This window comes from Leucoraja erinacea, chromosome 6, assembly GCF_028641065.1.
Source record: "Leucoraja erinacea ecotype New England chromosome 6, Leri_hhj_1, whole genome shotgun sequence".
Lineage (NCBI taxonomy): Eukaryota > Metazoa > Chordata > Chondrichthyes > Rajiformes > Rajidae > Leucoraja > Leucoraja erinaceus.
The window spans coordinates 84,753,366-84,776,569 of record NC_073382.1 but is presented as its reverse complement, the minus strand read 5'-3'; the positions used below and the strand labels follow the sequence as shown (position 1 = coordinate 84,776,569).

At 48.1% G+C, this 23,204-nt stretch overlaps 1 protein-coding gene across 2 annotated transcripts in view; it reads left to right on the top strand.

The window, feature by feature from the left end:
• The window catches only part of LOC129698375 (FRAS1-related extracellular matrix protein 2-like), a 125,074-nt gene that overhangs the window by 22,185 nt on the left and 79,685 nt on the right, over positions 1-23,204 (top strand). For both annotated transcript variants that reach the window (XR_008723668.1, XM_055637491.1), the window contains exons 3-4: positions 13,971-14,117; positions 19,142-19,372. Coding sequence is in view for 1 of the 2 variants with exons in the window: in XM_055637491.1 (XP_055493466.1) it covers positions 13,971-14,117; positions 19,142-19,372 (378 nt within the window). In the remaining variant the exon portion in view is untranslated. The remainder of the gene's footprint in view (positions 1-13,970; positions 14,118-19,141; positions 19,373-23,204) is intronic.

Genomic DNA, 23,204 nt, shown 5'->3' with positions numbered 1-23,204 from the left:
GTCCTATCCATGTACCTAACTAAATGTTTATTAAACGTTGGGATAGTCCCAGTCTCAACTACCTTTTCTGTCAGCTCGTTCCATACACCCACCACCCTTTGTGTGAAAAAGTTTCCCCCAGATTCCTATTAAATCTTTTCCCCTTCACCTTAAACCTATGTCCTCTGGTCCTCGATTCACCTACTGTGGGCAAGAGACTCTGTGCATAAACCCGATCTATTGCAGTCGTGATTTTATACGCAAAATGCTGGAGGAACTCAGCGGGTCAGGCAGCATCTGTGGAGGGAAAGGATAGACGATGTTTTGGATCAGGACCATTCTTCAGACTGATGGAGTAATGCCCCCGTCCCACTTAGGAAACCTGAACGGAAACCCCTGGAGACTTTGCGCCCCACCCAAGATTTCCGTGCGGTTCCCGGAGGTTGCAGGTGGTTGCCGGAGGTTGCAGGTAGGGAGACTGGCACAAACCTCCGGGAACCGCACGGAAACCTTGTGTGGGGCGCAAAGTCTCCAGAGATTTCCGTTCAGGTTTCCTAAATGGGACAGGGGCATTGGGGTGATAGAAAGGTCGAATTACGAGAGTACACTGAGATGTGGGCCACGCAAACCCTGGTGTTTAAGAGGCTTTTAGTTAGGCACATGTATATGCAGGGAAAGGAGAGATATGGATCGCATGCAGGCAGATGAGGTTAGTTTATCTTGGCTTTATATTGTGGGCTGAAGGGCCTGTTACTGTGCTATAATGTTCTATATTTAATGGGCCTTCCCCACTTAGGCGCTTTTTTAGGCGACTAGGCTGTCGCCTGTACGGTCGTGAGTCGTCTCCTCAATCGCCCAAAGAGTCGTAGCGTCTTTTCTGGTCACCGCTGGATTTTCAACATGTTGTAACATTTTCTGAGACAGTCGGCGCCAGTGTGTTTGATGCCAATGAGCGTAGCTTGACTTCTCCTGACGTAGGTGCTGTTGTAGTTGTCACCAGGTTAACGTCGGTTGTCACCAGGTGACGTAGGTTGGCGCCGGTGCTGACTTCATTTTTTTTTGTTGCTAAAGTGATGATTCTATTTCAAATTTTATGTCGAAGGGGAGGGTCCAGTCACCGTTTTTTCGGTGACCTGCTAAGACTATGACAGTCGCTGGCATTCGCCTACAAATAGCCTGTGGGACAGGCCCATAACTATGAAAATAGAGTCAGTCATACAACACAGATACAGGCTCTTCAACCTAACTTGTCCATGCCAAACAAGAGGCACCATCTTCCTGGATTTGGCCCATATCCCTCTAAACCATTGCTATCCATGTACCTGTCCAAACATCTTTTAAATGGAGTTATCGTGCCTGCCTCAACTACCTCCTCTGGTAACTCGTTCTATACACCCACCACCCTCTGTGTGACAAAGTTGCTCCTCGGGCTCCTATTAAATCTCCCCCTCTCATCTTAAACCTAGGTCCGCTATTTCTTGATTCCCCTACCCTGGGCAGAAGATTCTGTGCATTCACCCAGTCTATGCCCAGGTTTTAGTTACCAAGGGGATTGAGTGTATCCCTGGAAGGGTTTTGGGAACCAAGGACCATACTTGAGAAGGAAATCAGAGGGGCAAAGAGGGGACAGAAAATAGCTGGGACAATATTAAGGGAAATCCAAAGAGAAGCTTGAGTTTGCACATTCTCCCTGTGACCGCATGAGTTTTCTATGGGAGCTCTGGTTTCTTCCCACACTCCAAAGATGTGCGGGTTTGTAGGTTAATTAGCTTTGGTAAGATTTGTCAATTGTCCCTAGTGTGTAGGATAGTGCTACTGTACGGGGATCGCTGGTTAGAGTGTATCTCTAAACTAAACTAAACTAAACTAAATGTTAAGAGTGAAGTACATTCTGGTGCCCATGGCAGGTGAGTGTTACAGTACGTTTAACGTTTGACAAGCCAATACCAAGAATGCCTCCGTAATTGGAGTATCTCCTGTTTAATATGTGGTGATTACCAGTGCTGAGTTTGCCAATAGCAATTTCCCCCAGTTTTCAGTGTATGTAGCCATTGTCTCCGTTTCCACTCAGGCGCGGCTTGTGTGAGCTGCCTCGCATTCCAGAATGATCCGCGCACACACCCCGTCACCATATCCCCCCCTAAAGTGAGCCTAAACCTTGGCCATTAGTGTGGGTGTCAATTACAAAGGAACAAGTTCAAACAAACTGAGGACTGACTATTTCTGGGCCATTGAAACAGCTGTTCACGTCTTATCAAAGTGCAGTCACAGACCCTGCCGTCTGATTTAGCAGCAGAGATTTGGCAAAACCTGCTGTAACTAGAGCTGCATTTACAGTAGAGTCAGCATGGACACAGGCCCTTCGTCCCATGCTGAAATGGTTGGTATACTGAGCTAGTCCTATTTAGCCCATGAAGGGACAAGGAACTGCAGATGTTGGTTCACAGAAAAAGACACAAAGTGCTGGAGTGACTCAGCGGGTCAGGCAGCATCTTGGAGAACATGGATAGGTGACGTTTTGGGTTGTGACCCTATTTTCCATATTCCTCTTAACCTTTGCTATCCATATATCGGAATCAAGGGATATGGGGAGAAAGCAGGAGCAGGGTACTGGTTCCGGATGATCAGCCATGATCATATTGAATGGCAGCGCTGGCTTGAAGGGCTGAATGGCCTACTCTTGCACCTATTTTCTATGTTTGAATATATCTGTCCAAATATCCTTCAGAAGTCGTAGGGGGGGAGAAAGCTGGACAAGAGGTGGGTGTGGGACCAAGCCTGGTGAGTGATGGGTGGATACAGGTCAGGGGGCACTCTTTTCCTCCTTTCACTCACCAGGCTTTGTCCTGCCCTAACCTCTCTCTTTTCCAGCTTTAACCGCCCCCCCCCCCCCCCCCCCCCCCACAACTCCATCAGTCTGAAGAAGGTTCCCGACCTGAAACGTCATCTGTCCATTCCTTCGCAGATGCTGCCTGACCCACTGAGTTCCTCCGCAAGTTGTGTTTTGTTGCATAAAATGCCGGTGCCGCCATGTTTGGTGCCATTTCATCCAGTTCAAAGGCCAGGCCTGGCCAAGTGTAGCCATGGTATCCTCCACTGCCCGCTCCACTGCTGCAGGCGGCATCCAGACCACGTGCTTAGCCTCTTTTCTTATATGTCAAAAAATATATTAAATTATTAAAAATAATATTTACCATACAATAAAACAAAACAGAACCCACCACCATAATACAAGACAACCAAATATATTAAATAAAATGTTATACAACTCTGTTACACTCCTTGTCAAGGATGCAGTCAACCCCCAGTGGTCCCAGAAATCCCCCAGGGTGTCCATGGACAGCGCGTAGTACTTTTCTAGCACCACCCGGGTGCGGACGTACCCCCGGGAAAGGGGCAGGCAGCCGGCTCGGGCCTGTCACGGATGGTCAGCTTGGCCGGGCCTGTCACGGATGGTCAGCTTGCCCGGTCCAGTCGAGCCCCAGGCTGTACCAGGGGCTCCAGCAGCCCACTCCCCCGTCGTGGCCGGTCTGTTTACAGGCCCCCCCTCGTCCCCTCTGGGTGGGAGAGCTGGTGGCCACCAGGAGATTATATGGTTATTAGCAGAGGTAACAATTTCAGCAGAACAGTCAATACAAAGTGAGGCCTCCAGCTATTCTTGGCGGTTAGGCTTAGGGAGGCACGGTGGCGCAGTGATAGAGTTCCTGCCTTACAGCACCAGTGACCCGGGTTCGATCCTGACCTCGCGTGCTGCCTGTGTGGAGTTTGCACATTGTCCCTGTGAACGTGGGAGCTTTCTCCAGGTGCTCCGGTTTCCTCCCACATCTTCTTGCCCTGCAACAGCCTGGGGATCGGCTAGGCTAGGCCGGGCATCGATCCAAGAGTCCAGAACCAGGGGACCACAGTTTAAGAATAAAGGGTAGGCCATTTAGAACGGAGATGAGGAAGAACTTTTTCACCCAGAGAGTTGTGAATCTGTGGAATTCTCTGCCTCACAAGGCGGTGGAGGCCAATTCTCTGGATGCTTTCAAGAGAGAGTTAGAAAGAGCTCCTAAAGATAGCGGAGCCAAGGGATTTAATGTTTAATGTTTTATGTTTCATTCTTACTGTATGTCATGCTGTTACTTGCGAGCGGAGCACCAAGGCAAATTCCTTGTATGTGTACATACTCGGCCAATAAACGTATTCATTCATTTTCATATGGGGAGAAAGCAGGAACGGGGTACTGATTGTGGATCACCGCTCACCGCAAGAAATGCAGCACCTGTCCCTTCACCTCCCCCCTCGACTCCATTCAAGGACCCAAGCAGTAGTTTCAGGTGCGACAAAGGTTCACCTGTATCTCCTCCAACCTCATCTACTGCATCCGCTGCTCTAGATGTCAGCTGATTTACATCGGGGAGACTAAGCGGAGGTTGGGCGATCGTTTCGCCGAAAACCTCCGCTCAGTCCGCAATAACCTACCTGAACTCCCGGTGGCTCAGCACTTCAACTCCCCCTCCCATTCCCAATCCGACCTCTCTGTCCTGGGTCTCCTCCATTGCCAGAGTGAGCAACACCGGAAATTGGAGGAACAGCACCTCATATTCCACCTGGGTTGCTTGCATCCGGTTGGCATGAACGTTGAATTCTCCCAGTTTTGCTAGCCCTTGCTGTCTCCTCCCCTTCCTTAACCCTCGAGCTGTCTCCTCCCATCCCCCCGCCCTCGGGCTCCTCCTCCTCCCTTTTTCCTTCCTTCTCCCCTCCACCCCCCATCAGTCTGAAAAAGGGTTTCGGCCCGAAACATCGCCTATATCCTTCGCTCCATAGATGCTGTTGCACCCGCTGAGTTTCTCCAGCAGTTTTGTGTACCTTCGATCTTCCAGCATCTGCAATTCCTTCTTGAAAACTGATTGTGGATGATCAGTGAATGGCGGTGCTGACTCGCAGGGCCGAATGGCCTATCGTTTATTGTCTAAAGACATGCGGGTTTGCATGTTAATTGCCTGCTGTAAATTGGCCCTTGTATGTGGGGCAGAACTAGTGATCAATGGTCGGCATGGACTCAGTGGGCCAAAGAGCCTGTTTCCACGCTGTATAATATCTAAACTAAACTAAGCAAAGCAGGCATGCAAAGCCTTTCACTGTATTTCGCTACCCGTGACAATAATAAACCAATACCAGATATGTGGATTAAAATGTTACCAATTGTGATAGTCTTTGAGGTAGAGTGTATGAAAGAATTAAGTTACAAGAAAATACTAAAGAGTAAAACTGTAGGAAATGATTTACAGAGTTGAATGCCACATCCTATTCAGAATGCCACTCTGACTTTGTAAATGGAACAAACTCACAGTGGCATTCTGAATAGGCTAGGCAATCCATATATATAGATTTTCTTGCTGGCATCCATATTAAGGGCAGTGGAGTGTACAGCATGTTACAGGAATATATTGCACATGTACAACCTATCATTTGCCAGGCTTTGTCACCTATCCATGTTCTACAGAGATTCTGCCTGACCCACTGAGTTATTCCAGTACTTCTACGAGGATGTTGCTAGGACTTGCTGGCCTGAGCTATAGGGGGAGGTTGAGTAGGCTGGGACTCTATTCCTTGGAGCTCAGGAAGATGAGGGGTGATCTTATAGAGGTGTATAAAATGCCGAGAAGAATAGATTCGGTAGATGCACAGTCTCTTGCCCAGAGTAGAGGAATCGAGAACCAGGTAACATAGGTTTAAGGTGAGGGGGGGATAGATTTAATAGGAATCTGAGGAATAGCATTTTCACACAGAGGGTGGTGGGTGTATGTAACAAGCTGCCAGAGGAGGTAGTTGAGGCAGGTACTATTGCAACGTTTAGGAAACACTTAGACACCCCCATCCACATTAACGGGACGGAGGTGGAACGTGTTTCTAGCTTCAGGTTCCTGGGAGTCAACATCTCCGATGACCTCTCTTGGACCCACAATACCTCTACTCTGATCAAGAAGGCTCATCAGCGTCTCTTCTTCCTGAGGAGACTGAAGAAGGTCCATCTGTCTCCTCAGATCCTGGTGAACTTCTACCGCTGCACCATCGAGAGCATCCTTACCAACTGCATCACAGTATGGTATGGCAACTGCTCTGTCTCCGACCGGAAGGCATTGCAGAGGGTGGTGAAAATTGCCCAACGCATCACCGGTTCCTCGCTCCCCTCCATTGAGTCTGTCCAAAGCAAGCGCTGTCTGCGGACGGCGCTCAGCATCGCCAAGGACTGCTCTCACCCCAACCATGGACTGTTTACCCTCCTACCATCCGGGAGGCGCTACAGGTCTCTCCGTTGCCGAACCAGCAGGTCGAGGAACAGCTTCTTCCCGGCGGCTGGCACTCTACTAAACAACGTACCTCGGTGACTGCCAATCACCACCCCCCCCCCCCCGGACACTTATTATTATTTATTCAAATCGTTTGCTATGTCGCTCTTCAAGGGAGATGCTAAATGCATTTCGTTGTCTCTGTACTGTACACTGACAATGACAATTAAATTGAATCTGAATCTGAATCTGAATCTGACATGTACATGGATAGGACAGGTTTGGAGAGATATTGTCCAGACACAGGCAGGCAGGATTATTATCTCAATGGGGTTAGGTTAGGTAAGGGTGAGGTACAGCGAGACCTGGGTGGCCTTGTACACCGGTCACTGAAAGTTGGCGTGCAGGTACAGCAGGCTGTGAAGAAAGCTAATGGAATGTTGGCCTTCATAACAAGAGGATTTCAGTATAGGAGTAAAGAGGTTCTTCTGCAGTTGTATAGGGCTCTGGTAAGACCACATCTGGAGTATTGTGTACAGTTTTGGTCTCCTAATTTGAGGAAGGACATCCTTGTGCTTGAGGCAGTGCAGTGTAGGTTCACGAGATTGATCCCTGGGATGGCGGGACTGTCATTTGAGGAAAGATTGAAAAGACTAGGCTTGTATTCACTGGAGTTTAGAAGGATGAGGGGATATCTTACAGAAAAATAAAAGATTATAAAAGGACTGGACAAGCTAGATGCAGGAAAAATGTTCCCAATGTTGGTCGAGTCCAGAGACCAGGGGCCACAGTATTAGAATAAAGGGGAGGCCATTAAGACTGAGGTGAGAAAAAAAGTTCTCACCCAGAGAGTTGTGAATTTGTGGAATTCCCTGCCACAGAGGGCAGTGGAGGCCAAATCACTGGGTGGATTTAAGAGAGAGTTAGATAGAGCTCTAGAGGCTAGTGGAGTCAAGGGATATGGGGAGAAGACAGGCACGGGTTATTGATAGGGGACGATCAGCCATGATCACAATGAATGGCGGTGCTGGCTTGAAGGGCTGAATGGCCTCCTCCTGCACCTATTGTCTATGTTTCTATGTAGGTGGGACTGGGACGTGTAGTTGGGACGTGTGGGCTGAAGGGCCTGTTTCAAAGCTGTATCACTTGTCGATACTTTGTGTGTTTTTTTCACTGTTAAGCCACACTTGGAGCACAGTGAGTGGATGTGAGAAGCTGGTGCTGGGAAAGACAGAGTAGAGTTGTACGGAGGACACCTTTAACTAGGCAGCCTGTGTTTGGAATAAGGAACAACAAACACCTCAGTGGGCGGCACGGTGGCGCAGCGGTAGAGCTACTGCCTTACAGCACCGGAGACCCGGGTTTCATCCTGACTACGGGTGCTGTCTGGACGGAGTTTGCACGTTCTCCCCGTGACCTGCGTGGGTTTTTCTCCGAGATCGTCGGTTTCCTGCCATGCTCCTAAGACTGACAGGTGTGTAGGTTAATTGGCTTGGTGTAAATGTAAATTGTCCCCAGTGAGTGTAGAATAGTGTCAGTGTAATGGAATTCTCTGCCTCAGTGGGCGGTGGAGGCTGGTTCTCTGGATACTTTCAAGAGAGAGCTAGATAGGGCTCTTGAAGACAGCGGAGTCAGGGGGAGAAGGCAGGAACGGGGTACTGATTGTGGATGATCAGTCATGATCATGTTGAATGGCTCGAAGGGCTGAATGGCCTACTCCTGCACCTATTGTCTAATGTGCAGGGATCGCTGGTCGGTGTGGACTAGGTGGGCTGTATCTCTAAACTAAAGGAAACAAAACTAAACTAAAGTAAACAGCCCCACTTCGGGTTGAATCCAGGAGAGGTGTGATCTGCTGGGGATCTGGTGGAATGCAGCAGAATGGCCAGGCAAGTTCACAATGATTTTATTTAATCTTGCTCCACCATAATTCCCTTCATGTACTCCTCTGGCTCCCAGCCTAATCCGTTCACTCCGTCATTCCACCTGCATCACCTTGGAGACTCCATTCACTCCAAGCATTAAACTGCTGATAAAGACTGTAATCTGCAGCTGCCAACTGTACTGGGCTCTCTTCCAGTGCCCTTGTTCCAGCTGCCAGCTCTTACATAACGCGCTGGGTGCAGGGCGGGATACAAGTGAGAGTTGAGTTGTCCCATGTACCGACAACGGATCAGCGAGCTGCTTACCTGCCGCAGCTTAACAAGCCCGTTACACAGCACGTGTAGAGGTGATATAGGTGAATGCACACAGTCTTTTACCCAGAGGAGGGGGGGGGGATCAAGAACCAGGGGACACAAGGCCACACGGTGGTGCAGCAGTAGAGTTGCAGCCTTACAGCACCAGAGACCCGTGTTCGATTCTGACTACGGGTGCTGTCTGTATGGAGTTTGTACGTTCTCCCTGTGACCACGTGGGTTTTCTCCAGTTGCTCCGATTTCTTCCCACAGTCCAAAGACGTACAGGTTTGTAGGTTAATTGGCTTCAGTAAAATGGTAAATTCTTCCTAGCATGTAGAGTGAGAGTGGTGTTAGTGTACGGGTTGATTGCTGCTCGGCATGGACATGGTGGGCTGAAGGTCCTGTTTCTGCACTGTATCTCTAATTTAAACTAAAATATGTTTATGGTGAAAGGGGAAAGATTTAATAGGAATCCGAGGGGCAACGTTTTCACACTGAGAGTTGTAGGTGTATGGAACGAGCTGCCAGAGGAGGTAGTTGAAGCAATAGACAATAAACAATAGACAATAGGTGCAGGAGTAGGCCATTCGGCCCTTCGAGCCAGGACCGCCATTCAATGTGATCATGGCTGATCATCACCAATCAGTACCCCGTTCCTGCCTTCTCCCTATATCCCCTGATTCCACTAGCCCCTAGAGCTCTATCTAACTCTCTCTTAAAGTGGAGGCCAGTGATTTGGGCTCCACTGCCCTATGTGGCAGGGAATTCCACCAATGTCAGTACCTGTGATGGACTAGCTTAAATGGAGCACCTAGGTCAGCATGGATTAGTTGCACCAATGATTTGTTTCCGTGCTGTAACTCTATATCCGGTATAATAAATACATTTTCATTTAATTAATACCTTCTTCCCGATGGTAGCAGCGAGATGAGAGCGTGGCCAGGGTGGTGTGGGTCTTTGATGATGCTGGCTGCCTTTTTGAGGCAGCGCCTCCTGTAGATCCCTTCGATGGTGGGGAGGTCAGTACCTGTGATGGACCTTCGATGGTGGGGAGGTCAGTACCTGTGATGAACCGGGCAGTGTCCACCACTCTCTAGTCTCCTTCATTCCTGTGCGTTTGAGTTACTGAACCAGGCCGTGATGCAACCAGTCAGTGTGCTCTCTGCCGTTGATGGTATACTGAATCTCCTCAACACAGGAGAATGTAGTAGCCTTGAGACCATTCCTGACAAGTGTTTCCAATGGTGATCATGGTGTATCTCCTGGCCTGGGAGCAAGCAGGATATCCAATCTGGCAGATCCCTCCTGTATTAAGATTTGCATGTTTCTCACAACAAGTAGAGATAGTCGTAGAGTCAAACAGGCCCTTCAGCCCAACTCATCCATGCAAACCTAGATGCCCCGTCTACACTAGTCCCACCTGCCCACAGTTGGCCTATATCTACAGGTACATGGATAGGATCTTCAATTTCTTGCTGATGTGTCTCAGCAGGGCATTGTGCTCTGCCTGGGCTCTCATTTTCAAAGATTATTTCCCCTTTTCAACAAACGCCACTTTGAACCCACCACGAAGCACTAATTTGCCATGCTGTTTCAACACCATAAACCTTTCCTATCCTTGCCCCTGCCCAAGTGTCTTCTAAATGTTGTTATAGTACCTGCCTCAACTACCTCCTGTTGCATATACCCCACCACCATGTGTGAAAATGTTGTTCCTCAAGTTCCTAGTAAATCTTTCCTGCCTCACCTCGAACCTACTAGTTCTTTAATCCCCTACCCTGGGTAAAAGATTCACACTGTCTATTCCCCTCATGGTTTTATACACCACCACAAGATCACCCCTCAGCCTCCTGTGCTCCATTGATTAAAGTCGTAGCATTCCCAACCTCTCCGTATAGCTCAGGCTGTCGAACATCTGGGACTTCTCTCACTGTCCCTGCCATCACTCTCTCTTGCGGCCGGCTAGAATGCGTTGTTATCTGGCAGGCACGGAGAGTGTTCTCTAAGTGTCGGCATCCTTCTCTGATCACTTTGCTGCAAAGTGTTGACATCGGTGCTAAATATAACATGGTCCCGTGCAGGAATAGCGTGGGCTTCCTCTTTAATGCTTCGTTCTTGCTGTAAACAAATCCAACGGTATTCCAAACTTTCTCTACATTGATTTTTTGTGGGCTACCTGAATTTAAAACTTGCACTAAACCCAACCATATGCCAGCACACCCAAACGAATTGAAGAAGGGTCTCGATCCGAAACATCACCCATTCCTCCTCTTCAGAGATGCTTGCTGCCTGTCCCGCTGAGTTACTCCAGCAATTTGTGTCTGTGAAAGGAGTTGAAATTCTGCTTTGAATTGGAGTATTGCGTGCAGTTCCAGTAACCCCCATTACAGGACGGATGTGCAGGCTTTGGAGAGGGTGCAGAGGAGGTTCACCAGAGTGTTGCCTAGATTAGAGGGCATTGGGCATAACAAGAGGTTGGACAAATTTGGATAGATTTCTCTGGAATGCTGGTAGTTGAGGAGAGACCTGACTGAAGTATATAAAATTCTGGGAAGCATAGAGGTAGCACGGTGGCGCAGTGATAGAGTTGCTGCCTTAAGGGCCTGTCCCACTTGGGCGTGATTTGCGCGTCACGCAGATCACGCAGATCTGGTCGGCGCGGACCCGGTTGGCCGAAAGGGTCTGTTTCTGCGCTGTATCTCTAAACTAAACTAAGCTAAACTAAACTAAACTAAACTAAACTAAACTAAACTAAACTAAACTAAACAAGGTACACAGTCGGAGCCTTTTTCCCCAGGGTGGAAATGTCAAAGACTAGAGGGCATAGCGTTAAGGCAAAAGGGACAAAGTTTAAAGGAGATTCGCGGGGCAAGTTTATTTACACAAAGGGTGATGGGTGCCTGGAACGTGCTGCCAGGGGTGGTGGTGGTGGAGGCAGATAGGATAATGGTGTTTAGGAGTCTTTGGATGAATATTGATATGCAGGGATTGGAGGGATATGGATCATGTGCAGGCAGATAAGAGTTGAACTTGGCGTCATGTTGGGCACAGACATTGTGGGCCGAAGGGCCTGTAACTGTGCTGTCCTGTTCTGTGTATCAAAGAAAGAAACTTCAATACACCAAGTGCGTCTATATGCCCAAAGCCTTGTCACACTATTTCATGTTGGCACTTTGTGCAAATCCTTAGTCTAGCTGTATAAATCCCCCGACCTTTGAAGTGTTATTAGCAGTTTAAACATCCTTTACCGTATTGCGGAAAGAAGCTTTGTGCTAATGCTAACGGGATGTATCTGTGGCAGTTGGTCGCTTTTCTTGTCCAGGCCCCTTTTATCAGCTGGGTTTTCTGTTACTTGGGTGGTCTGTGGCCGTCTAACTAGTCTCCACCAGTGTGTGTCCTGACTGTGGCTATGTAAGCTGCTGGAGGACATGCAGCTCGCTGCAGCATCCTGGGAGCTGGGAACACACAGCTCCTTCTTAAGGTCCATTACAATCTGGGCCACAGGGTGACCTGCCACAGCCAAGCCCACGTCCAAGCCAAGCTCAGTCTAGAGGGGAGGAAGGGAGGGAGGGAGAGTGGCTGAGGGAGTGGGTGACAGAGAGAAGGGGGGAGGGGGAGGGGGAGGAGGCGATGGAGGGAGAGAAAAGGGGACACAGGGAGAGGGAGAGTGGGGGGGAGGAGAGGGGGAGGGGTGGTGGGGAGAGAGGGAGGGGGGGAGGGAGGGAGAGCAGAGAGAGAGAGAGAGGGGGGGAGAGAGAGAAGGGGAGAGAGAGAGAATTGATAAACTTGCTATTGTGTTGTACTGCTTACAGCTGCAAGAACGTGTAGCAATCAATAAAGGGCTATAGGCCTATTGCGAGTTTATGTACAGGGACATATCTATCCATGCACTGTCTACTTGTATTTATAGCTATGCATTCTTAACATGTATGTCATGTTTTATACTTTGGCAATATAACAATGTATTTGATCATGCCAATAAAGTTTTGAAATTGAAAAAATTGTGTGAGAGAGAGAGAGAGGGAGAGGGAGAGGGAGAGAGAGAGCTCTGTGGGGATGATTCTAGACCTTTGTCATTAGAAATAAAGCCTGTGGAGTGAGTTCACTACTGTGTGCATGCCAGTGCATTCATTACTGACTGATGCCACACAGTGCAGTGAATTCTGTAACAGCCCGCAGAGGAATTCGCCAGATACTCTTGAAAGAAGGCAGTGGTTTATAAATACAAATACTGATAGATATATATATAGATAAGTCTTACGGATAATAGAACAGCACAGGAACAGGACCTTTGGCCTAAAATGTTTGTGCCAAACATGATGCCAAGACCATCTCTGCTCAGCCTGCACATGATCCATATCCCTGCATTGCCTGCATATCCGCGTGCCTATACAAAAGCCCCCTAAACACCACTATCATATCTGCCTCCACCACCACCCCTGGCTGCGCATTCCAGGCACCAACAACTAGTCTGTATAAAAAAAATCTTGCCCCGCAAATCTCCTTTCAACTGCCGATCTTACTTTAAAGCTATGCCCTCTAGTCTTTGACATTTGCACTGGTTCGTGTTCTGACTGTGTCCCCCTGGTAGTCACTGGTAATATTAACGGCAAGGAATTCCAAACTTGTCCATCTCCACATCCGCACCATTGGTGCTGATTGAGACGTGTACTCCGCCACGCTGTTAGAAGGCGATAACTAGCTCTTGCTGACATTGAGGGAGAGCGTATTGTCCTGACACCATGTCACTAAGTTCTCTTATCTGCTTCCTGTACTCTGCCTCATCATTGTTCGTGATACGGCCCACCACACTGGTGTCATCTGCAAACCTGTAGAGCTGAATTTGGCCACACAGTCATGAGTGTGCTGGAGTGCAGCAGGGCGCTGAGAATTAGGGTTGCCAACGTTCTCTCTCCCAAATAAGGGACAAAGGGTCAAAATAAGGGACAAATTCCCCACGGCAATTCGTTGACCGACTCGGCCGTGGCTGGGTGAATGATGAGTTGGCCCGGGGTGCTGGACCGCACACAAAGCCCAGCCGGCGGGCCAGCTGAGGAGTTTTGGCCCGGGCCGCGCGACGTCGCGCGCAAAGTCCGGCGCCCCATCCAACTCGTGAACCGGTGATCGGCCATGAGAAGGAGGGGTGGTGGTGTCGGCAGTAAGTGAAGGTCCGAAGGTCGGACAGCTGGACGGGCTGCCGACCGATGGGGCCACGGGCGAGGCGCTGCTGCTGCTGCTGCACTCCATGGGCTGCACTACGTCGGGACAGGCGAGATGGGGCAGGACGCGGCGCTCCGACCCGACAGTCCCCTCGACCCGAGTAGCAGTCAAATACGGGACATGGGCGATCCCGTATGGGACAAACCAATTTAGCCCAATATGCGGGATGTCCCGGCTAATACGAGACAGTTGGCAACCTCACTGAGAATGCATCCTTGCAGGCCACCGGTGTTATCTACGGACAGTGCAGCAATGATCTATTTACTGATGGTATGGTACATGTCTAAATTTGTGTTCTCCCCAATATTTATTACAGGAGGAAATAAACTGCAGAACCAGCTCTTCCGCCTGAACTGGGCGTGGATTTCTCTGGAGAAGGAATATTATCTGATAGACGAGAATTCCAAGTTTCTGGTGGTGATACTAAAACGCAGAGGCTATCTTGGAGAAACCTCATTTGTTGGTAAGGCGCCCTCAGCAATGACCTTAAATTGACATATTTCCCTTCTAGAAATACCATCGGACTGGTGTTTAATAAATTCATCAAACTCTCCAATTTTATCCCCCACCCCCACTTCTGGGAAATCCCCGATTGGGAAAGGGGGAGATGCAGCGAGACCTGGGTGTCATGGTACACCAGTCATTGAAGGTAGGCATGCAGGTGCAGCAGGCAGTAAAGAAAGCGAATGGTATGTTAGCTTTCATTGCAAAAGGATTTGAGTATAGGAGCAGAGAGGTTCTACTGCAGTTGTACAGGGTCTTGGTGAGACCACACCTGGAGTATTGCGTACAGTTTTGGTCTCCAAATCTGAGGAAGGACATTATTGCCATAGAGGGAGTGCAGAGACGGTTCACCAGACTGATTCCTGGGATGTCAGGACTGTCTTATGAAGAAAGACTGGATAGACTTGGTTTATACTCTCTAGAATTTAGAAGATTGAGAGGGGATCTTATAGAAACTTACAAAATTCTTAAGGGGTTGGACAGGCTAGATGCAGGAAGATTGTTCCCAATGTTGGGGAAGTCCAGGACAAGGGGTCACAGCTTAAGGATAAAGGGGAAATCCTTTAAAACCGAGATGAGAAGAACTTTTTTCACGCAGAGAGTGGTGAATCTCTGGAACTCTCTGCCACAGAGGGTAGTTGAGGCCACTTCATTGGCTATATTTAAGAGGGAGTTAGATGTGGCCCTTGTGGCTAAGGGGATCAGGGGGTATGGAGAGAAGGCAGGTACGGGATACTGAGTTGGATGATCAGCCATGATCATATTGAATGGCGGTGCAGGCTCGAAGGGCCGAATGGCCTACTCCTGCACCTAATTTCTATGTTTCTATGTTTCTCCCGCCTCCCCTCCCACCTCCCCTCCCCCTTCCCCCCCATTTCCCTCCTCTCTGTGCCATGCCCCACCGGGACACTGACCCATTTGTGCTTTTCCCTTTCCCCACCCGACCCCTTCCACTGACATTCCTTCCTCCAGCTTCACATTTTGCGCCTCTTCAATTCTTATCTCCTTATCTTACACGTTTTGTGTCTGTGGCAATGAATGAATTCCACTTTCCTATCCATATACCTGGCCTAATGTCTTCCTCGAAGGGCCTGTTCTTGTGCCATACTGTCTAATGGTCTAAATGGGACTAGCCTAGTTGGGGCATCTTGTTCGGCACGGACGGGTTGGGCCGAAGGGCCTGTTTCCGTGCTGCGTGGCTCGGTGACTCTAAATGATCAGTGTTGAATCATCCTGGGCCAGTTTGCAATGAAACTTGGCAACAGAGGAGCAGATTGTTAGTGCTAATAAGCCCAACATGACAGCAGGTGAAAGTACCTCTGAGACTGAAACCTGTGCCAAGTGTGGAACAAGATAGCTCATCCTCACTGCTTCCTGGCTCCATTCACTGCTTGGAAACCCTCCATAACAACCCATGGATTAAACACAGCCCTCAGCTAAAATACATTCCCAGAGTCACAGAGCCACGGAAACAGGCTCTTCGGCCCATCTTGTCCAGGCCGACCGAGTCAGCAGACTGAGCTAGTCCCATTCACCTGCATTTGGCCCATTTCCCACTGACCTTAGATGGACACAAAAAGCTGGAGTAACTCAGTGGCACAGGCAGCATCTCTGGAGAGACTGACTGGGTAACATTTCGGGTCCCGCTGAGTTACTCCAGCTTCTTGTGTCTATCTTCGGTTTAAACCAGCATCTGCAGTTCCTTCTCCCACTGAACCTTTCCTACCCATATATTTCCTATCCAAATATTTCGTTTAGTTTAGATTATTATTGTCACCGGTACCATAGAAACATAGAAAATAGGTGCATGAGAAGGCCATTTGGCCCTTCGAGCTAGCATCACCATTCAATATGATCATGGCTGTTCATCCAGAATCAGTACCCCGTTCCTGCTTTCTCCCCATAACCCTTGATTCCAAGAGCCCTAAGACCTAAATCTAAAGGGCCTGTCCCACTTGGGCGTCAATTACGCATCATACAGGTGGCGCGCAAAGTTTTTGTACAGCCCAAAATCCTGGGGCCCCGCGCGTCACTGCCTACGTCACCAAGCACCATGCGCTCGTAATGCGCACTATGCGCGGGTCGTGCGTCATGACACGTAAATGATGTTGCGTAAATGACACGCAAATGACGCCCAAGTGGGACAGGCCCTTAACTCTTGAATACTGTACCGAGGTGCAGCGAGAAGCTTTTGTTCGCACCCAATCCAGTCAAAGAAAAGGCCATACATAGAAACATAGAAACATAGAAATTAGGTGCAGGAGTTGGCCATTCGGCCCTTCGAGCCTGGACCGCCATTCAATATGATCATGGCTGATCATCCAACTCAGTATCCCGTACCTGCCTCCTCTCCATACCCTCTGATTCCCTTAGCCACAAGGGCCACATCTAACTCCCTCTTAAATATAGCCAATGAACTGGCCTCAACTCTGTGGCAGAGAGTTCAAGAGATTCACCACTCTCTGTGTGAAAAAAGTTCTTCTCATCTCGGTTTTAAAGGCTTTCCCCCTTATCCTTAAGCTGTGACCCCTTGTCCTGGACTTCCCCAACATCGGGAACAATCTTCCTGCATCTAGCCTGTCCAACCCCTTAAGAATTTTGTAAGTTGCTATAAGATCCCCTCTCAATCTCCTAAATTCTAGAGAGTATAAAACCAAGTCTATCCAGTCTTTCTTCATAAGACAGTCCTGACATCCCAGGAATCAGTCTGGTGAACCTTCTCTGCACTCCCTCTATGGCAATAATGTCCTTCATACATAATGCCAATGTTCTACAAACCCATACCCTGGGTTAAAGATTCTGTTCATTCACTCTATCTATTCCCCTCATGATCTTATACACCTCTGTAAGATCATCCCTTACAGACAACATTCTAGTAAATCTCCTCTGTACTCTCTCTATTTTGTTGACATCCTTCCTGTAATTGGGCGACCAAAATTGTACACCATACTCCAGATTTGGTCTCACCAATGCCTTGTACAATTTTAACATTACATCCCAACTTCTATACTCAATGCTCTGATTTATAAAGGCCAGCACACCAAAAGCTTTCTTTACCACCCTATCTACATGAGATTCCACCTTCAGGGAACTGTGCACAGCTATTCCTAGATCCCTCTGTTCAACTGCATTCCTCAATTCGCTACCATTTATCATGTACGTCCTATTTTGATTTGTCCTGCCAAGATGTAGCACTTCACATTTATCAGAATTAAACTCCATCTGCCATCTTTCAGCCCATTCTTCCAAATGGCCTAAGTATTGGAATACTTCTTGCAAAGGTGAAGAAACAAAGACAATGCCAGAATTTAGGGAAACTAAATCATCCCCCTAAACTTTTCCCATCCATTAGCTTGTACAAATGTCTTTCAAATGTTGCCATAGTACCTGCCTCAACTACCTCCTCTGGCAGCTCGTTCCGTACACCCTGTGTGAAAATGTTGCCCTTCAGGTTCCTATTAAATCTTTCCCTTCTCACCTTAAACCTCAATGACCTGTGTTCTATGGTCCTTGATTGCCCTATTCTGGCTAAAAGACTGTGCATTCATCCTATCTAGTCCTCTCATGATTTTATACACCTCTATAAGATCACCCCTCAGCCTCCTCCATTCTAAGGTATAAAGTCCTAGCCAGCCCAACCTCTCCCTATAGCCCAGGCCCTCGCGTGCTGGCAATATCCTCATGAATTGTATCTGCAATCTTTCCAGTTTAATGGCATTTTCCTTCTAACAGTGTGACCAAAACCTAACACAAGAAGTTCACAATATGTTCATAAATCATAGGAACTGAATTAGGCCATTTGGCCCATCGAGCCCACTCCACCATTCAGTCATGGCTGATCTATCTTTCACTCTCGACTCCATTCTCCTTCCTTCTCCCTGTAATCTCTGACGCCGTTCCTAATCAAGAATCTGCCAACCCTTCACTTTATAAATACCCAATGACTTGACTTCCACAGCCATCTGTGGCGGTGAATCTGCAGATTCACTGTCCTCTGACTAAAGAAATTCCTCCTCATCTCCTTTCTAAAGATATGTCCTTTTATTCTACAACCTAGGCTCACCCACTAGTGGAAACATCCTCTCAAAATCCACTCCATCCAGGCCTTTCATTATTTGTTTAGTTCCAATAAGGCCCCGCTCATTCTTCTAAACTCCAGTGCGTACAGGCCCAGAGCCATCAAACGCCCACCATACGTTAACCCAACATCCCTGGGATCATTCTCGTAAACTGGTAGTCTGAAAAAGGGCCCCAACCCGAAACATCGCCTATCCATGTCCTCCAGAGATGCTGCCTGACCCGCTGAATTACTCCAGCACTTTCTGTCTTTTTTGTATTAAACACCATCTGCAGTTCCTTGTATCTCTACAATTCTCCAAGCCCAGCCTCACCAACATTGTGAGCTAAACACAGAGTGCTGGAGGAACTCAGCGGGTCAGGCAGCATCTATGGAGGGAATGGATAGATGACGTTTTGCGTCGGGACCCTTCTTCTTCCTTTTGTCCCTCTCTGTCTCACCGACATCTTGTACATCTTTTAGTTTAGTTTAGTTTTTATAATTTTGAGATAAAGCACGGAACAAAGGCCCTTCGGCCCACCAAGTCCTGCGATCCCTGTACACTTGCACCATCCTACACACTAGGGGCAGTTTACAATTTACAGAAGCCAATTAACCTGCAAACCTGTATGTCTTTAGAATGTGGGTGGAAACCGGAGCACCCGGAGAAAACCCACGTGGTCACAGGGAGAACGTACAAACTCCATACAGACAGCACCCGTAGTCGGGATCGAACCTGGGTCTCTGGCTGTGTAAGGCAGTAACTCTACCGCTGCACCATTGGGTCACCCTAACTGTGCAATCTATAACTGTGCGTTAAACGATGCTTGATAAGAATCCGCCCATTGATTGTGGTGGAATAAAACAAATAATATATGTGTGATTGGGTTGTATTTTGAGGCAGCTGTTCTGTGGTTTGTTGACAGGGATTGGGACCAAGGATGTCACAGCTAAGAAGGATAAGGATTTCAGAGGGAAGTCACAGAAACAAGTGCAGTTCAACCCTGGGCAGTCGACAGCAACTTGGAGAGTACAGATATTGACCGATCACCAATACGAACAGTCTGAAACATTCCAGATTGTTCTATCAGAGCCAGTCATGGCTGTTCTCGAATTCCCAGAGATCGCAACTGTGGAAATTCTTGACCCGGGTGATGGTAAGTAATTGTTATTTTACAGTCACAGACTCGTACATCACGGAAACAGGCCCTTCGGCCCCACTCGTCCATGCTAACCCATCGACACTAGTCCCACCTGCCCTTGCTTGGCCCATATCCCTCTGAACCTGTCCTATCCATGTACCTGTCCAAATGTATTTTAAATATCGTTATAGTACCTGCCTCAACTACCTCCCCTGACAGTTTGTACCAAATACCCACCACCCTCTGTGTGAAAAGGTTGCCCCTTGGGTTCCTATTAAATCTTTCCCCTCTCACCTTAAATCTTTAGTATAGTAATTTATTCTGTCCTCTTAATTCCTTTACTCTGGGCAAAAGACTGTTCATCTACTCGATCTATTCCTTTCAGGATTTAGTATACCTCTATAAGATCACCCCACAGCCTCCTATGCACCAAGGAATAAAGTCCTACGCTGTTCAACCTCTCCCTATAGCTCAGTCCCTCTTGTCCTGGCAATATCCTCATAATTCTTCTCTGTATCCTTTCCAGCTTAACAACATTGTTCCTAGAACAGGGTGACCAAAACTGAACACAATACTCCAAATGTGGCCTCACCAACTTCTCCCACAACTGTAACATGACCTCCCAACATCTCTACTCAATACTCTGACTGATGTCCAATGTGCCAAAGGCCATCTTGACCACACTATCTACCTGTGACGCTAGCTTCAAGGAACTATGTACCTGCACTCCTAGATCCCTCTGCTCTACCATGCTTCCCAGAGCCCTGCCGTTTACTGTGCTGCCCTTAAAACCCTTTGAACAGACTTTAAAGATACTTACAGATTACTGACTCCACAAAAATAATATGAGGTATTTCTCCCTGCCCCGTTTACCAGCTTGAGCTGATATTTCCCCTGATGGGTAGTATCCAAAATTACTGACTCCCCTCTACAGCCTCAACCAAAGAAGAATTAGAATTACTTGGGTGTGAGAAGATAGCAAACATTTTATGTCAGAAGCAACTGCACCGAAAATAGACACAAAATGCTGGAGTAACTCAGTGTCTCTGGAGAGAAGGAATGGGTGACATTTCGGGTCGAGACCCTTCTGCAGTAAACCTTTTACCTTTGTTAATTAAGCGAATGCCAAGCAAGACGTGAAGCATCAGATTAGTGTAGACGTGGGCCATTCCGCTCCTGTCAGGTTTAGTTAATTAGCTGACTAATCTAGTGTAGAAAACTGTGTGATTTAAGTGTGACTGTGTTCACTCCTCTCTCTCTACACTCCCTCTGATATAAAGCAGGACACATCATCTCCTCATCACAGACTCGAATGATATATTTTTAACAGTGCAAGGAAGATAACCTCTCCACTTGAGTTGGACATCGTCACTCCTACAGAGTGGGTTATCCGACGTAGGAATTCATTTGGGAGTGTATTATTTATACAGAGGATTTGGGATTGTTTAGGTAAAAGTGAAGAGAAAGCTATAATAGTAAGTGTGCTGTAAATGGGAGGAAAAAAAATGAATAATCCTCCAACAGTGATAGAATCGGAGTGCTGGAGTAACTCAGTGGGTCAGGCAGCATCTCTGGAGAACATGGATAGGTGGCGTTTCAGGTCGGGAACCTTCTTGACACTGGGCTTCAGTCCCAACCCTAAAAAACGTCACCGACTCATGTTCTCCAGAGATGCTGCCTGACCTGCTGAGTTAAGGGCCTGACCCACTTGGGCGTCATTTGCGCCTCATTTACGCAAAATCATTTATGCGTCACGACACACGGCGTGCTCGTCGTGACGTGGACGTGATGCGCGCATGGTGCCCATTACGCTCGCATAGTGCATGGTGACGTAGGCAGTGAGGCGTGGTCGTGCGTGGCGCCCCAGGATGTTTGGATTCACAAAATCTTTGCACGCCACCCGCGTGACCCGCAAATGATGCCCAGGTGGGACAGGCCCCTTACTCCAGCACTTTGTGTCTTCCCTTTGGCACACCAGCATCTGCAGTTGCTTGTTTCGACTTCCGCCTGCTCAATCTCTCCCTATATCTCAGGCCCTCGAGTCCTGGCAGTGTCCTCATGATGTTTGGCTATGCGTAGAAAAAAAATTGTAACTTGATTTCTCCAACAACAGAAAAGACTTTAGAGAGGATATTGTAATGTTGCCTGCCCAGGCTGGGTGGTGTGTAATGGTGTGCAGGGCACCAGATAGTCAGGAATCTCTCCAGTACTTCAGTAACCTGACTGAGAAACCCCCTCAGTGCTGCATGTAACCACCTAATCTAATCTAACTACCACAAACACCTCCCAGATTTAAAAAGCATGGTCATAGAGTCACCCAGCGTGGAAACAGGCCCTTCGGCCCAACTTGCCCATGCCGACCAACATGTCCCATCTACACTAATCCCACTTGCCTGTGTTTGACCCATTCCCCACTAAACCTATCTTATCCATGTACCTGTCCAAATGTTTCTTAAACATTGTGACTGTACCTGCCTCAACTACCTCCTCTGGCACCTCGTTTCATACACCCATTAATCTTTGTGTATAAAAAGTTAACCTTCAGGTTCCTGTTACATCTTTCTCCCAAAACCTATAATGCTCTGGTTCTCCATTGCCCTACTCTGGGCAAGAGACTCTGTGCGTCTACCTCATCTATTTCTCTCATGGTTTTGTACATTGATGTCTCCTAAGTTACTTTGATTGATATAATGAAAACTATAATTATCTCTTAAGTTTATATAATTATGTTAATTTGCAAAGCATTTAGTTTATTTGGCCTGTAACGTCATGATTCATCTAGGTCTTGGATTGGAGGGGTTTCTTCAATAATTTGCCTGAGATTTGTCTGTCTGTCTGTCTGTCTGTCTGTCTGTCTGTCTGCTTGCGTGTATGCGTGTGTGTTTGTGTAAGTGAATGCGTGAGTGTGTGTGTCTGCGCCTGTGTGTGTGAATGAGAGTGAGTGTGTGCCTGTATATGTGTGAGTGTCTGTCTGTGCGAGTGTGTATGCGAGTGAGCGAGTGAGTGTGTGTGTGAGAGGATATACGATGTGTGTCAGTGTGGGTGAGTGGGTATGTGTGTGAGAGTGAGTGGGTGTATGTGTGAGTGCGGATGTGAAAATGTGTGTGTGTGTGTGTATGTGAGTGCACGTGTGCGTGTGTGTGGATGCGTGTGTGTGTGGCTGCGTGCGTGTGTGTGTGGATGCGTGTGTGTGTGGATGCGTGTGTGTGTGTGGATGTGGTGTGTGTGGATGCGTGTGTGTGTGGATGAGCGTGTGCGTGTGTGTGTATGTGTATGTGTGTGGATGTGTGCGTGTGTGTGTGTGTGTGCGTGTGGATGTGCATGTGTGGATGTGTGTGCGCGTGTGGATGTGTGTGTGTGTGTGTTTGTGGATGTGTGTGTGTGTGCGCGTGTGGATGTGTGTGTGCGCGTGTGGATGTGTGTGCGCGTGTGGATGTGTGTGTGTGGATGTGTGTGCGCGTGTGTGTGTGTGTGCGCGTGTGTGTGCGCGTGTGGATGTGTGTGTGTGTTTGTGGATGTGTGTGTGCGCGTGTGGATGTGCGTGTGTGTGTGTGTGTGTTTGTGGATGTGTGTGTGTGTTTGTGGATGTGTGTGTGCGTGTGTGGATGTGTGTGTGTGTGTGTGTGTGTGTGTGTGTGTGTGTGTGTGTGCGTGTTTGTGTGCGCGTGTGTGTGTGTGTGTGTTGTGGATGTGTGTGTGCGTGTGGATGTGTGTGTGGGTGTGCGCGTGCGTGTGTGCGTGTGAGTGTGTGTGTGCGCGTGTGTGGATGTGTGGATGTGCGTGTGTGCGTGTGTGTGTGTGAGAGAGAGAGTGTGGACACACACTACCATCCTTGTAACAGTGGGAG